This window comes from Schistocerca gregaria, chromosome 1 (genome assembly GCF_023897955.1).
Source record: "Schistocerca gregaria isolate iqSchGreg1 chromosome 1, iqSchGreg1.2, whole genome shotgun sequence".
NCBI classification, from domain to species: domain Eukaryota; kingdom Metazoa; phylum Arthropoda; class Insecta; order Orthoptera; family Acrididae; genus Schistocerca; species Schistocerca gregaria.
This window is the reverse complement of record NC_064920.1, coordinates 1,079,789,410-1,079,804,299: the sequence shown is the minus strand read 5'-3', so window position 1 is coordinate 1,079,804,299 and position 14,890 is coordinate 1,079,789,410. Positions and strand designations below refer to the sequence as shown.

The 14,890-nt window shown below is 44.6% G+C and overlaps 1 protein-coding gene across 1 annotated transcript in view; it reads left to right on the top strand.

Moving 5' to 3' along the window:
- Nucleotides 1-14,890, top strand: part of LOC126289597 (protein dissatisfaction) — a 166,434-nt gene that overhangs the window by 97,052 nt on the left and 54,492 nt on the right. Inside the window, exon 5 of the mRNA XM_049984903.1 lies at nt 8,025-8,274. Coding sequence (XP_049840860.1) covers nt 8,025-8,274 — 250 coding nt within the window. The remainder of the gene's footprint in view (nt 1-8,024; nt 8,275-14,890) is intronic.

Below are 14,890 nucleotides of genomic sequence, written 5' to 3'. Positions count from 1 at the left end.
TTTGTTAATTAATACTTTTCATTCCCTATACCTAGAAATGGAACTGGTCATTTCGGAAATGACCCACAGGAAAGTCAGGGATTTTGCAGCCAAATAATAGCTGGGAGAGGGGGGGGGGGGAGAGACAGAGGAAGGTGGGAGGGGATCATCAGTTCTGGTATTTGCCCTACAGCCAAGAGAAACCTCCCAAAAACCTTGGTCAGAACTGGGTGATTGACACTATTCTTAATTAGGTTCTGCACAATATGACGACCTAATGTATTTGTTTATGTAGCGACAGAGTAAAGGCAATCACTTCCAGTTTACGTACATCACTGGACCACGAGAGACACCTTTGATATCTTTAATGTATTTGTTATTAATAGCCTAACATACTGAAATATTCGAAATAATATTAACGAATCCCCACTGCCACAGTGATCTACTTTGCGTAAATACTCTCCATACCTTGAGAAGTGAAGACGGACATTGGACCAAAACTGTTTTTTTCGTGCTTTCAACTTTATGCTGAAAGATTTTCTTTCTATTTAATTTCCGTTCGTTGTCTAATCATTATTGCCTCGTGATGACAGGGTGTTGTGTGATGTCCTTAGGTTAGTTAGGTTTAACTAGTTCTAATCTATAGGGGACTAATGACCATAGATGTTAAGTCCCATAGTGCTCAGAGTCATTTTTGATCTAATCATTATTCCTTTTCGTTGTTGGTAGATTTTATCAGTTTGTATGATCGTGCTTCCAAAACAGATTCTAGTATTTAAGTTTCTTAGTAAGAGTTATTTAAGGAAATGTTACAAGGCTTTCGTTGCATTTTTCACATTTTATTAGCAATCTTCTCACACGTTGCTAAACGCAACATCGTACACCATTATGCTTCACTCAATGCTTCTTCAAAAATACGTCAGACACAATATCACTTCTTCCAGCTAAGACCCCGAAAACACCAACTATATTATATGCCATGTACATCGGGCACATTGGAAACAATAAAAAACTCATTTATACTGCATTTTTCCTGTTACTTTGTTAAACAATAATTACAAATGTAATTTTAACATCAAAATTCGCAAACGTATTAATTAAAGGAGCGATAATGCTTTTGTAATTTTCTCGAACTAACGTTTTATATAGTACTCTCTGATATATAAACATACTTTGATTAGATATCATTTCAGCTATAAATTTTAGATGTAAAAAGAAATTATGTACGAACCTTTTTTTGGATCGTGATGTGGATTAAATAACCGTATCGTGTTGTTTACTAAGAACGTAAAGTGTGCCACTAATCATTTCCATTACAGGTTGTACAGAGATTGTATTCAGGTTGATGCCGTGTTATGTTATTTGGGAAAGGCACTGGACACAGTCCTGCACTGCTGTCTAATGAAAAAACGATCATACCGAGTATTGGAACAGATTTGCGACTGGATTGGGGACTTCCTTGTACATACGACTCACACGTCGCTCTTAACGGAAAAAAATCTACAGATGTAAAGGTAATTCTGGGAGTAGTGCAAGGAAATGACTGATGTGGCTAAAGACGAGATGTAGCTAAGTCTTGCACGATTTTAAGCTGTACCTACGTTCTATGTGAATAACCGAAGTAGGTACTAATATGTCAAGATGTACCTTCGCTTTTCCGGACGGGCTACATTTAAGCTGCGAATACAAAGTGGAGCCTAGTTTTCAAATTGAGATACATCTAGGTTAGTCGTAAGACGGTGGTGAGGCAAGCTAGGTCTCGAGCACTGTCCTCTCAGCCTTTGCCATAACGGTGTTCGTGACCTCGAGATATGTGAAACGTTACCAGACCCGGAGGGATGTTAGTAGATATAAAGAGCTGTCAGGACGTGAAGCTGAAAATGTGGGCGGAATTTACGCTCGTGCATCTTCGTTGTGTGGGCGATCTTGGATTCCAGACTGGTGTGGCAGAGAATTTAGGAGCTGACTGGACGACAGTATGTAAAACACGATTTAATGGGTCAGATACTTTTCAGATCTCACTAGGGGACTCGATTCCGGATTAGAATACTGGAAATTAATACGGCTAAGCTAGAATAGCAGAAAAAATTGATTGCCAACTGTTATCGGGGCTTTCGATTGAACCTAAATAGAAATTAGAAGACCAGAATTACATACTTGAATACATCAGTCACAATGGTTATTCCTCTATTAATGTGCAGGTCACCGTAGATGGTTTGATAAATTTATTAGGATAAATTTAGAATGACCCGGTAGCACGCAAGATGGCAGAATATGTAGACGTAGCTCAATAAGAAATATAGTTTCAGGGTACAACGGGGATCTCGCTTCCTTGCTGATTCAGAGTGTGGCATATCTGCATGGTTAGTCATTTATTGTAAGCCTGTAAGAAATGCTGACCAGCGACTATTCAGTCTGGTCCACACCGGAGAGAGAACGATGGTGGAGAGAGCGTTTGGTCAACTGAAGCACCGATTTCGGATCTTCGGTAATTGTCTCACTCTCTCTTTAGAGAAAGTCACCAAAATACTGCACAACATCTCTAAACACCTCAAAGATTAGTTGCATTATCCTTTGGGGGACAAGCAAGAAGAATAGGAAATTGAGTGACCCAGTCAACGCGATCTACCGACAGTCAGTGGGGGGGCGGAGAGGTACGCGGTGAGCAGAAGCGGCAGCTAATGCTCTCATTTACTTACATATTTTGTTGGCTTAATTCTGTAGTATTCAAATAAGATAAGCAACTTATAGGTAATATGATTATAATTGAAAGTCACATAATTACCAGAGAGTAATAAAAATGTAGAAAATGTATTTCTACTTATTTCTTTTTACACAATAAAGAAATGAATGGAAACGATATGATAATACGAAACATTTAACAATACAACATTTATGTTTTATCCTAATGATACGTTTGAGCAGATTTGTCCTCTGCAATGACTACTAGCGTTTTCTTTTCGTTTTCTATTTGAAGTTTCTGAAATTTGAATTGTTTCAACGACAAATCTGTGAACCTGCGGTAGAGACAAGTGATTTTTCCTCAGTTTCATATTCTGCAAGGGTTTTCACTCCAGGTCGAATGCATGTTGAGGCTGCCGGTTATGTTGTTGCAGGAGCAAGAACTGGACACGTACCCGCGTGTGACGTTTCCCTATGGTCTTCATTCCTATCGTCGTCTTTACCAGCGTTTGCTACGTGCTTGTTCCCAAAGGAAACAGTTCCTGGAACCTGTCTAATGGGATTATCTTCCTGGGGGAGCAATACCAATAAATCCTTTACCCAGTATTTAAGTTTAAGTTTAATCGGTTTATTTTCTGTTTCCTGCATAAAGGTTTTTCGTTTTGTTTGGCTGTTGGTATTAGAGAACAGTTTATTACACTGTGCAATACCGTACTGTTCGCTAGTTCCGCGGTAGTATTCCTGTGCAACAGTATTCCATGTATGCTTCCTTCCTAACACTACCTTCTTTATTCTAGATCTCTTAACAAAATCATGTGCTCAGTCGGACAGTGCTTTGGTATCTGATCTTGTGGGCATCTCCACTTTCGCCAGAAGACATGTCGACAAATTGACTCTTAAACTGGCCTTACCAGCGCGTCACAATCCTTTGCACCGTGCAGCTAACGCTTGGTATGAGTACAAAGACTCGATGGCGAAGGGGTGGGGGAGAACCCTGATTCAAAGTGAAAAACAATATGTATCTCCCCTCGGATTGTCTCTACTACTATAGCGTCAACTTGCATTTTTCGATTGAACAGGATACATCTAATTGGGCCTAGCTTATAATTATTCACTTCACAGATAGTTGATGCTAAATCTACAGGCCTAGAGACTTAAGTAGTCTATTTTTGATTCACTTCACTCAGGATTATAGGGCCTGTAGTATTTACAATTCACATTAGTGATGTAGTTGATAAGGTTGCAGGCTCTGTGAGACTATTCGCGGAAGATGCTGTTGTCTGTAGGAAGGCAGCAACGCCGGAAGGCGGCGTAGCGAAATGAGGGAAGACCGGCGGAGTGTAGACGGCTGGTGCACGGACCGGCGGTTGACTCTGAACGTAAACAATCGTGACGTGTTGCACGTAAACAGGCGCGGAACTCGGCCACGCTATTTGTGAAGAATCACTGGAAACAGCGACTGCCATAAAGTACACGGGAGTAACGACCTAAAGTGGAATGATTGTACAAAGTAGACATCAACTGAAGAAAATGTCAGATTAGCGTTCATTGAGAGCACGTTAAGGACATGTAATTGATTGACAAAAACTAACTTATACTAAGAACAACACACACACACACACACACACACACACACACACACACGCCCACACACAGACACATGTCCGAGGCAGGACTCGAACCTCCGACGGGAGGGGCCGCGCAGTCCGTGACATGACGCCTCAAACCGAGCGACTGGCTGCTTTCTGGGACCCTTTCCAGGTAAGACTAATAGCAGAGACAGAACACCTAAGGAAGAGCGGCTCGTTTCGTTCAAAAATGCTCAAATGTGTGTGAAATCTTATGGGACTTAACTGCTAAGGACTCGAACCTCCGCCGGGACCAGCCGCACGCGATCGTTTTGCCGTCGGGAGAGCATTGCGAAGATTCTCAACAAACTGCAGTGGCAGGCGCTGCAAGGGTGGCGCTGTGGACCACGGTGAGGTTTAGCACTCGCGAAAAGATGACAACGAGAGGAGATCGGGGGGAGGGGGGGTGGGAGGGGGGAAGTTGGGTGATGCGGAGCCTCAGTGCCGGTGGCTCCTCCCATCTGTCAGTCGTGAATGGAACAGCAAGGGGGCAAAAGACACTGCTACAGAAGTACCCTCCACCACAAGCCGTAAAGTGGCTCGCGGAGTGGTACAGTATGCTGACACGATAGCTCCATTCTTAGCAATCATATACAGCTCCTCGCCCGGCGACAGAAAGGATAGCTGCACAGGTCAGACGAATATACAAGAAACGCAATAGGAGTAACGAGCTGAATTACAGACCCATGTTACTAATGTCGAACTGCAGTAGCATTTTGGAACATACCATATACTGCGTTCGAACATTTCGAGTTACCTCGAAGAAAACGATCTATTGACACGCAGTCAGCGCGAATTGAGAAAATGTCGTTCTTGTGAAACAGGACTAGCTCTTTATTCGCACGAAATGATGAGAGCTACAGACAGGGGATCTCAAATTGATTCCGTATTACTAGGCTCCCACGAGACTTTTGATACCCTTCCTCGCAACAGGCTTGTTATCAAATTGCGTGCCTGTGGAGTATCGTCTCAGCACTGCGACTGGATACGTGGTTTACTCTCACAAAGGTCACAGTACGTTGTAATTGACGAAAAGTCGTCGAGAAAAAAGGAAGTGATGTCTTCCGTTGCCCAAGAAAGTGTTGTAGGCCCTCTCCTGTTCTGATCTACATAAACTATTTAGGAGACAATCTGAGTAGCCGTCATATATTGTTTATGCTGTAATTTATAGAACAATGCAGCAAGATATCTGTATGATGCGAAAACTGGCAATTGAGTAAATAACGGAAAGTGTGAAGTCATCCACAGAAGTACTAAAAACGCTAAATTACGGTTACAGGATAAATGACGCAAATCTAAAGGGTGCCAATTCAGCTAAATGGGTAGTGATTACAGTTACGAACAACTTAAATGGGAAGGATCAGATAGGTAATGTTGTAGAGAACGTAAACCAGAGACTGCTATTTATTGGGAGCACAGAAGATGCAACAGGCCTACTAAAGCGACTGCCTGCATTAAGTTTGTCCGTGCTCTGCTAGAATACTGCTACGAGGTTTGGGATCCGCATCAGGCAGAACTGACGGAGGACATAGAAAAAGTTCTAAGAAAGGAAGCTCGTTTTGTACGAGGGTTGAATGAAATGCAATGCCTCCACTTTCGTTAATTAGGTTTGGGGGGATATTTTAATAACTCAAACGCAGAAATAATCCTTAGAATCTGATCTTTAGTTACCAATATTCACTTTTCCACATAATCACCAGCCAATTGGATGCATTTCTGAAGCCGTCACGGAAGAAGTCGACACTGTTTCTGCAGCCACAGTCTCACAGTTCTCTCAACGTCTTCATCAGAAGAATACTGATGTCCCTGCAGACAGTCTTTCATTATTGGGAACAGATGGAAGTCAGACGGTGCTAAATCTGGACTGGATTTAGGATGCCGTACGGTGGTGACGTTCAGTCTCTGAAGTTCTGCTGTGGTGGCACGTGAAGTGTGTGGTTTGCGAAGCAAAGCAATAATGTGACCCACACGTTCTTGTGAAATGCCGATGGTGCTTGCAGTTTCTCTCTGAGCCATACGACGATCGTACTGACTCAATCTGTCAACATTTTACTTGTGAAACTCGGTGGTTGCTGTCACAGGACGTCCAACTCTTTGTCTGTCACCCAGTTCAGATGTTCTCGCCTCAACATCTTTAAACTTACTGGCTCATCGGCGCACAGTATTCACATCAACACAATCACCATAAACTGCTTTCATTCTCTGACGCATCTCCTTCTGCTGTCAAGAAATCAATGACTGCACGTTGCTCAAATCGCATTGACAGACCGTCTGCGCAGGGTTCCGTACTTTACGCTGTAACAACACAACCGTTCAATGCTAATGTTTTCGGCCAACTGGAGCTGTATAGAAGAGGCTACGGAACAAGCCAGTACCTGCCGCATACCAATGCTGGCAACTGTTGGAGAGTTACGAAGGTGGAGGCATTACTTTTCAGTCAACCCTCATATTATCGCAAACTAGGGGAGAGAATGTCACGGATATGATAAGAAAGTTCGGGAGTCGATCATTAACCGAAAGGCATTTTTCGTTGCGGCGAGATCTTTTCACGAAATTTCTGTCACCAACTTTTTCCTCAGTTTACAAAATAATTTGTTGACGCCAGCATACGTTGGGAGAAGTAATCATCGCGATAGAATAACAGAGATGAGAGCTCGCACGATAAGATTTAAGGGCTCGTTTTTCCCGCGCGCTGTTCGACAGTGGAGCGGTAGAGAAGTAGTTTGAAGGTGGTTCGACGAATTTGCAGAGCAGTTGTGTATATGTAGATGAAGATATAGGGCTAGGTGTAGATGTAGATCGCTGGCGAAACTGTAAGGTGCCAAGACATGGGCGCTTACACGTTAGCCTACCAACATTAGTATTAATGATAAAGGAACTGGCCAGGGCATCAGATCATAACTCCATTGAATTATGATAAATATGAGGCACTCTCCCTACATGTCTGCATGATTGAGCCGGTAACTTAAAGCGTTGATGAAAAGTATCGGAAGTTGAGGATTGTGCAATGTAAAGTCTGCAGCTGGCCGTAGCTCGCCGGGCCGCTGTGGGCGGCAGGCAGCGGTCACTGGAAACGCGGGACAACACGGCGCTTTTGGGGGTAGCCCGGCATCCGGAGCCACCTATGCTGGGCAACACGTGGCGAAGACGGGAATTTCGTTTGCCTAAGGGCGTTATGACCTACTCGATGATTGGGTAGATCTCAGTGGAGGGATTTCGGCGATGATAGAGCGTTCGACATTGGCCGAAACTGAGTATTGTTCCGCCGCGTTTTCGTACGCGTGGGAGACGAGAGAATTGTGGGGACTTCGCCTTCAGCCATCGAGCAGTACGGACTTGGAGACGGCGTCTAGGCCATCGTCTTCGAAGGTAGACATACAGTCTGTATCGCAGCATTGCACCAACGCGAGTTCCGTGCAGAGTTCTGTGGTTAGAGCTCTTTGTGTGCTCAGAAGCGAGATTTTCACCAACGCCTAACCACTTCCAACAACTTACCTTTCTCGATCTAGAAGTTACCCTTGCGAGGTGCCGAGTATTTATCAACGCAGTTGCCGGTAATAGGGGCGCGTAACTGCAATACATGTACTCTAGTCACTGCATAGGTCGCCCAGACGGGAAGGAAAGAAGGTTTGCAGTCTTCTACGTCAGCGACGGACTGATAAGCTAACAAAACGATCTGCTGCGGCAGATGAGGGCTAGCTAGAGAGGAGACTTTGAAACGTGCGCTGGTTGCAGCAGTTACGCAGAGATGGAGACACTTGAGTGGCGCGGAGAGGCAGATCCATTGCACTGGGGTGGCGCCGTGCCGCGTGTTGCGAATTAACGGCGCGGGCCGCCCCGGGCTGGCAGCCGCAGCCGGCGCCTCCCACGGCCCGCAGCGCCGTGACTCACGGCGCAGGCCGATCACGCCGCGCGAGCAGAGGGCAGAGGGCAGAGGGCAGGAGGGGATCTCGCGCCTCGCCCCGCCCTGCCTCTCGCTGCCGCTGTAGAGACGCCGGCCACAACCGCTGCTTCCCGACGCCTCACGGCATCTGACACGCCACCACCTCACTTGTCGCGGAGTTCTGCTTCAGGGACAGTGTTCCTAATAGCGCAGACCACACACGAGTCCTGTATTGTCGCTTTGCACTCTCCAGCGGGTCCTGCGGTGTCATCTCCGAACTCGATGTCTCCGTACACCCGGATAGCCGACTCGTCAGTCCCTGGTGCTGCCCATTTATAGTTGCACGCTCGTCTCGAGTCTGTTGTTGGCTACAGCGAGTGGACTCTGCAGCGCAGAAAGCAGAGCGCCCACGCGAGTTCCCAAGTGTAACCGACGTCTCGCAGCCTTGCCACTACATACACAAGTGTCGGTTAACAGTAAACACTGGCGCGTGCATTTATACAGGGTGGTCCATTGATAGTGACCGGGCCAAATCTCACGAAATAAGCGTCATACGAAAAAACAACAAAGAACGAAACTTGTCTAGCTTGAAGGGGGAAACCAGATGGCGCTATGGTTGCCCCGCTAGATGGCGCTGCCAAGGGTCAAACGCATATCAACTGCGTTTTTTTTAAAAATAGGAACCCCCATTTTTATTACATATTCGTGTAGTACGTAAATAAATATGAATGTTTTAGTTGGACCACGAGTCTCGCTTTGTGATAGATAGCACTGTAATAGTCACAAACGTGTAAGTACGTGGTATCACGTAACATTCCGTCAGTACGGACGGTATTTGCTTCGTGATACATTACCCGTGTTACAATGGACCGTTTACCAATTGCGGAAAAGGTCGATATCGTGTTGATGTATGGCTACTGTGATCAAAATGCCCAACGGGCGTGTGCTATGTATGCTGCTCGGTATCCTGAACGACATCATCCAAGTGTCCGGACCGTTCGCCGGATAGTTACGATATTTAAGGAAACAGGAAGTGTTCAGCCACATGTGAAACGCCAACCACGACCTGCAACAAATGATGATGCCCAAGTAGGTGTTTCAGCTGCTGTCGAGGCTAATCCGCACATCTGTAGCAGACAAATTGTGCGAGAATAGGGAATCTCAAAAACGTCGGTGTCGAGAATGCTACATCAACGTTGACTGCACCCGTACCAAATTTCTATGCACCAGGAATTGCATGGCGACGACTTAGAACGTCATGTACAGTTCTGCCACTGGGCTCAAGAGAAATTACTGGACGATGACAGATTTTTTGCACGCCTCCTATTTATCAACGAAGCGTCACTCACCAACATTAATGTAAACCGGCAGAATATGCACTATTGGGCAACGGAAAATCCATGATGGCTGCGACAAGTGGAATATCAGCGACCTTGGTGGTTAATGTGTGGTGCGGCATTAAGAGAGGAAGCATAATTGGCCCCCATTTTATCGATAGCAATCTAAATGTTGCAATGTATGCTGTTTTCCTACGTAATGTTCTACCGATGTTACTTCAAGATGTTTCACTGCATGACAGAATGGCGATGTACTTCCAACATGATGGATGTCCGGCACATAACTCGCGTGCGGTTGAAGCGGTATTGAATAGCATATTTCATGACAGGTGGATTGGTCGAGAATGGATTGCTAATAAATGACCCGCACGTTCACCCGATCTGACGTCCTCGGATTTCTTTCTGTGGAGAAAGTTGAAGGATATTTGCTATCGTGATCCACCGACAACCCCTGACAACATGCGTCAGTGCATTGTCAATGCCTGGGCGAACATTACAGAAGGCGAACTACTCGCTGTTGAGAGTAGTGTCGTTACACGTATTGCCAAATGCACTGAGGTTGACGGACATCATTTTGAGCATTTATTGCATTCATGTGGTATTTACAGGTAATCAAGCTGTAACAGCATGCGTTCTCAGAAATGATAAGTTCACATAGGTACATGTATCACATTGGAATAACCGAAATAAAATGTTCAAACAGACGTACATTCTGTATTTTAATTTAAAAACCTACCTGTAACCAACTGTTCGTCTACAATTGTGAACCATATGTTTGTGACTATTACAGTGCCATCTATCACAAAGAACAAAAAAGTGGTCTAACAAAAACATTCATATTTCTTTATGTACTACACGAATATGTAATAAAAAGTGGTTGTTCCTATTTCAAAAAACCCAGTTGATATCCGTTTGATGTACAGCAGCGCCCTCTAGCGGGCCAACCATAGTGCCATCTGGTTTCCCCCTTGAAGCTAGACAAGTTTCGTTCTTTATAATTTCTTCGTTTGACGCTTATTTCGTGAGGTATTTGGCCCGGTCACGACCACCACCGGTGGATCATTTCAATTCGTAATGGGGACTAACTCTGGACAGAGATGAGATACAGAAAACTGTTTTAGGTATAAATTGCAGAAAACAAAGAAGGTCACACAACCCTACTGATGGCTGTGACCTTGAACGTCATTTTTCAAGGTGATTCGGAGGTTAAAGTGATTTTTTTAAAATGGGAATCCTAGTGGTTGATTTAATATTTCAAAAGAACGGCAAATTTAGCCTATAAAATGACATGTTATTCAAGGTCATGGGAAGGGCCAATGAAGGTCAACTAAGCAAATACGTTTTCAGTTGTGGGTATTCATTCAGAATAGATGACGGATACAACAAAACACAATGTTGGATACGAATTAGAACGCATATCCCGAAGAATGAGATCGATGGGACTCACTCAACGACTTTTAAATCAATTATCTACGTTTTAACTATCCTTGTTCTGTCTTACAAATGTCCAAATAAAATTTATATGTTGTCATGTAATTTTTTTGATAATAAATAAGTTAATTAAAACTTAAAGTTCCAATCTCTTCTCGCTCTTTCGAAACCCGGCGTCGCAAACAGAGGATTTCATGAAACAAGTCTCAACCTTCGAATGTCCACCGATATTAAATATTATAGTTATTGGTAATGATACGTGACCCCTTATGCCCCTTCCATGTAGTATCTAACATTGTATTTTACTCCACCCCTCCTCAATCCGAGAGTTAATCCTTACTGGAACTGAAAACGTATTTTCTTATTTGACCGCCATTCGACTTTGTCATTAGCTTAAATAATGGAAAATGTGTCATTTCATACTTAAAATTAGCCCTATTTCCATATTTAAAATCGGATATCAGGTTTCGCCATCTTAGAAAGTCACTTTAACCTCCAAATCACCTTGAAATTCACGTTCAAGGTCACGGCGATCAGTAGTAGTGGGTGACCCTCTTCGCCGCCTACAACGTTCGGCTAAAATATTTTGATTATTTATTGCATAAGAACTAAACATTGTACAGATGTCACACATATTGCATTTTGAAGAGAAACACTGAAAGCGTTTTTTACAAACATTCGATATGCGAACTGTGAGTGACCCGGCAGACGTCAATACGGTAATCGAATTCTCGCCATACCTGTCCCAGCATGGCAGTCAGTTCCCGTATTCTCTCCCGGAGCTCTGCTGCATCACGTGGTAGAGGCGGGGCGTACACCAGATCTTTAATGTGCCCCACAGAAAAAAGTCACACGGAGTGAGATCTGGTGACCGGGAGGCCATTTCATGAAACAGCTGTCCCCTTCTGTAGCACTGCCGTCCATCGATGCGGCAGCTCCGTGTTCAGGTACCTACGAACTTCACGATGAAAACGGGTTGGGTCCCATCCTGCTGAAAGATGAACGGAGTGTCCGATTGCATTTGAAGCGTCAGCCGTTGCTGCAAAATGTTCAAGTAGGAATATCCAGTGACAGTGCTCTTGGCGAAGAGGAAAGGCCCGTACAGTTTTCGACGTGAGAAAGCACAAAAACCATTTACGTTGGAGAATCACGCTCAAATTCAATGCATTTGTGTGGATGCTTTGTACTCCAGATTCGACGATTATGCCTGTTCACTTTCCCATTAGTGTGAAAAGTGGCTTCGTCGCAAAAAATTAAGCGATCAACAATCCCAAACCCATCCTCATTCAATTATTGCAACTGCGAACAAAACGCAACAAAACACTTGTCTTTGTTGTCGTTAATGAGCTCCTGCACTAGCTCCAATTTGAATGGTTTCATAGACAGCTTCTGTCGCAGGACTTTGCACACTGTCATTGGAGCCATGTCGAGTGCACGGGATGCACGACGCACCGGTTTCTTTGGACTCCTTATGAATGTCTCTCGGACGCGCTCCACATCCACTTCACTCACACGAGCACATCCGCTTATGTTTGCCGGGCACAAGCAACCCGTCGTAACGAATTTGTTGTGCCAGAGGTAAATGGCGTTCCTTGTTGGTGGCTTCTTACCGTAATTGGTTCTAAACATCCGTTGAACAGCTGTCGCACACTTGTTTCTGTCGAACTCCAACACACAGAAAGCTCGCTCCGCGCCTGAACTCGCCATGTTAGCAACTAGCGCTGACTCGGCAAATTACCGAACTACACTGTGGCGGTATACACGAAAAAAAATCTTTCAGGGTTTCTCTTCAAAATGACATATGTGTGATATCTGTACAATGTTTGGTTCTTCTGCAATAAATAACTGAAAGTATTCCCGGAATTCATGTACACCTTGTATATATATTTACAAACAGGGTGTAAGAGGTGTAACTGCAGATATTTCTATTGCTGACGGAGGATGACATACTGAACAGCATTACATCAGTATTTACTTCATCTGAAGACTAATAATTATAGCTATTGGGAGTGGTATGTTTTCAGGTTGGTTAGCACCTCCAAGTAGATATGACTAGAGCGACACATTAATGCTTATTTTCCCGTGGTAAGCAGCTCAGGTGTTCAAGTGTGGAAGCGTATACTGAAAGACGTCCTGCACGTGATGCTACAGTTAAGACTGTGCACGAAACATCAGTTAATAAATTATGTGATGAGTTTGTGCGAAGACTGTTCCACACAGAGGAAATGAAATCAACACATTGATGTGTGTACGTATGTGTGTGTAACAGGGTGACTATGATTAAAGCTCCAGTTTCAAAACTCTGTCAAAAATGAACCACTGCTAAAGAAGACGTCAAATTTGAACAGCACATTATTGACGCTGGGGTAAAAGTCGTGGAAGAAAAATAAGCAAAATTTGACAAATAGATTTGACACAAACACGGTTGTTCCTCGGTTTGCGTCCGAGATGTCCATCATGTCTGTGTCCATGAAGGACCACGCGCTGCTGGTTAATGCTCTTTCACAATAACGGTGACTGTGCGCCAGTAGCCTTGCAGAAGTTCTGGTCACTCAAGGGTACGAAAAAAGACATTGGTCTGATGTCTGCTAATGGTCTGGAGAAAATGATTACAGAATTCGAAGAGAGAGGATTTTATGAAGAGCAAAGTGGCACAGAGAGCCAAGCTATTGGACGTGCCTGCGAGCACGGTGCGTAAAATCTTACCAAACATCGTGCGTTGCTATCCGTACAAAATCACCCTCGTTCACGATTTGCTTCCTGCTGATATGTCAAATGTTGTGGTTGGCAGGAGAGCCAACACCGTGTTACTAGAGGAGGCCGAAAGGCACGCGATTTAGCTCACGCAGGCTGGCGTGAGATCTGGAACAGGACAAGGGAATTAGAATTTAGAAATACGGACGTAGCTGGTGGAATACTTAACTTTAATCCATTAATGGAGAACGTCGCTCTTTATGGTACATGATTCACAATATCAATAGTACGGATACTGGCGCATTGCTAGGTCGTAGCAAATAACGTAGCTGAAGGCTATGCTAACTATCCTCTCGGCAAATGAGAACGTAAGTAGGTAGTGAACCATCGCTAGCAAAGTCGGCTGTACAACTGGGGCGAGTGCTAGGAAGTCTCTCTAGACCTGCCGTGTGGCGGCGCTCGGTCTGCAATCACTGATAGTGGCGACACGCGGGTCCGACGTATACTAACGGACCGCGGCCGATTTAAAGGCTACCACGTAGCAAGTGTGTCTGGCTGTGACACCACATCAACAAGACAAACGTTCTCTCTGGACTTTCTTGCTGGCAAGTGGATAACAAATGGCCATGGAACACTGTACGCAGACGAAGCCCATTTCCACTACAGAGGACACGTCAGTACACAGAATTTCAGAATATAGGTGAAGTATGTGCACTAGCAGAATAGAAATCCGAGAGAAAGAAAAAAAAGGCCGGAAACAATTTATTGGACTCACCCAGACAATAACACAACATCCAAAAGAACAACAGACTCACCCCCAAATGCGGATCGGCACAAATGCAAAATAACAAATAATAATAATAAAAAAAGATCCGACTCTTCACGGGGAACGAACAGAAACAGTTCTACCCTCTTCCAGGCACTTAAGTGCACTTAGGTAACCTTGTAGAAGTAGGTGTTCTACGACGTCAAGAGGTTCGTCGACTATACCAAGAGATCGGCCAGCTAGAAAAGGCGTCTGGCTGTGGCTGCCGGGACGGCAGCTCTGTATCCTTTCGAGTGGTGCATCGAACTGACTTTTGCTGGCAGTGCGTCGCCGGATCGCCGGATGTTTCTGCCGGAACTATTTGCGATCACGTGCCTGGCGTAGCAAAGTAGTTCCTAGGCTAGCTGCGACCTAAGATGAACCTGTTCTGCAGGCTCCGCGAGCTGGCAGTGGTCCCTGTCGGCCGGTGCTGGAGACCTGGTGGTGTGTT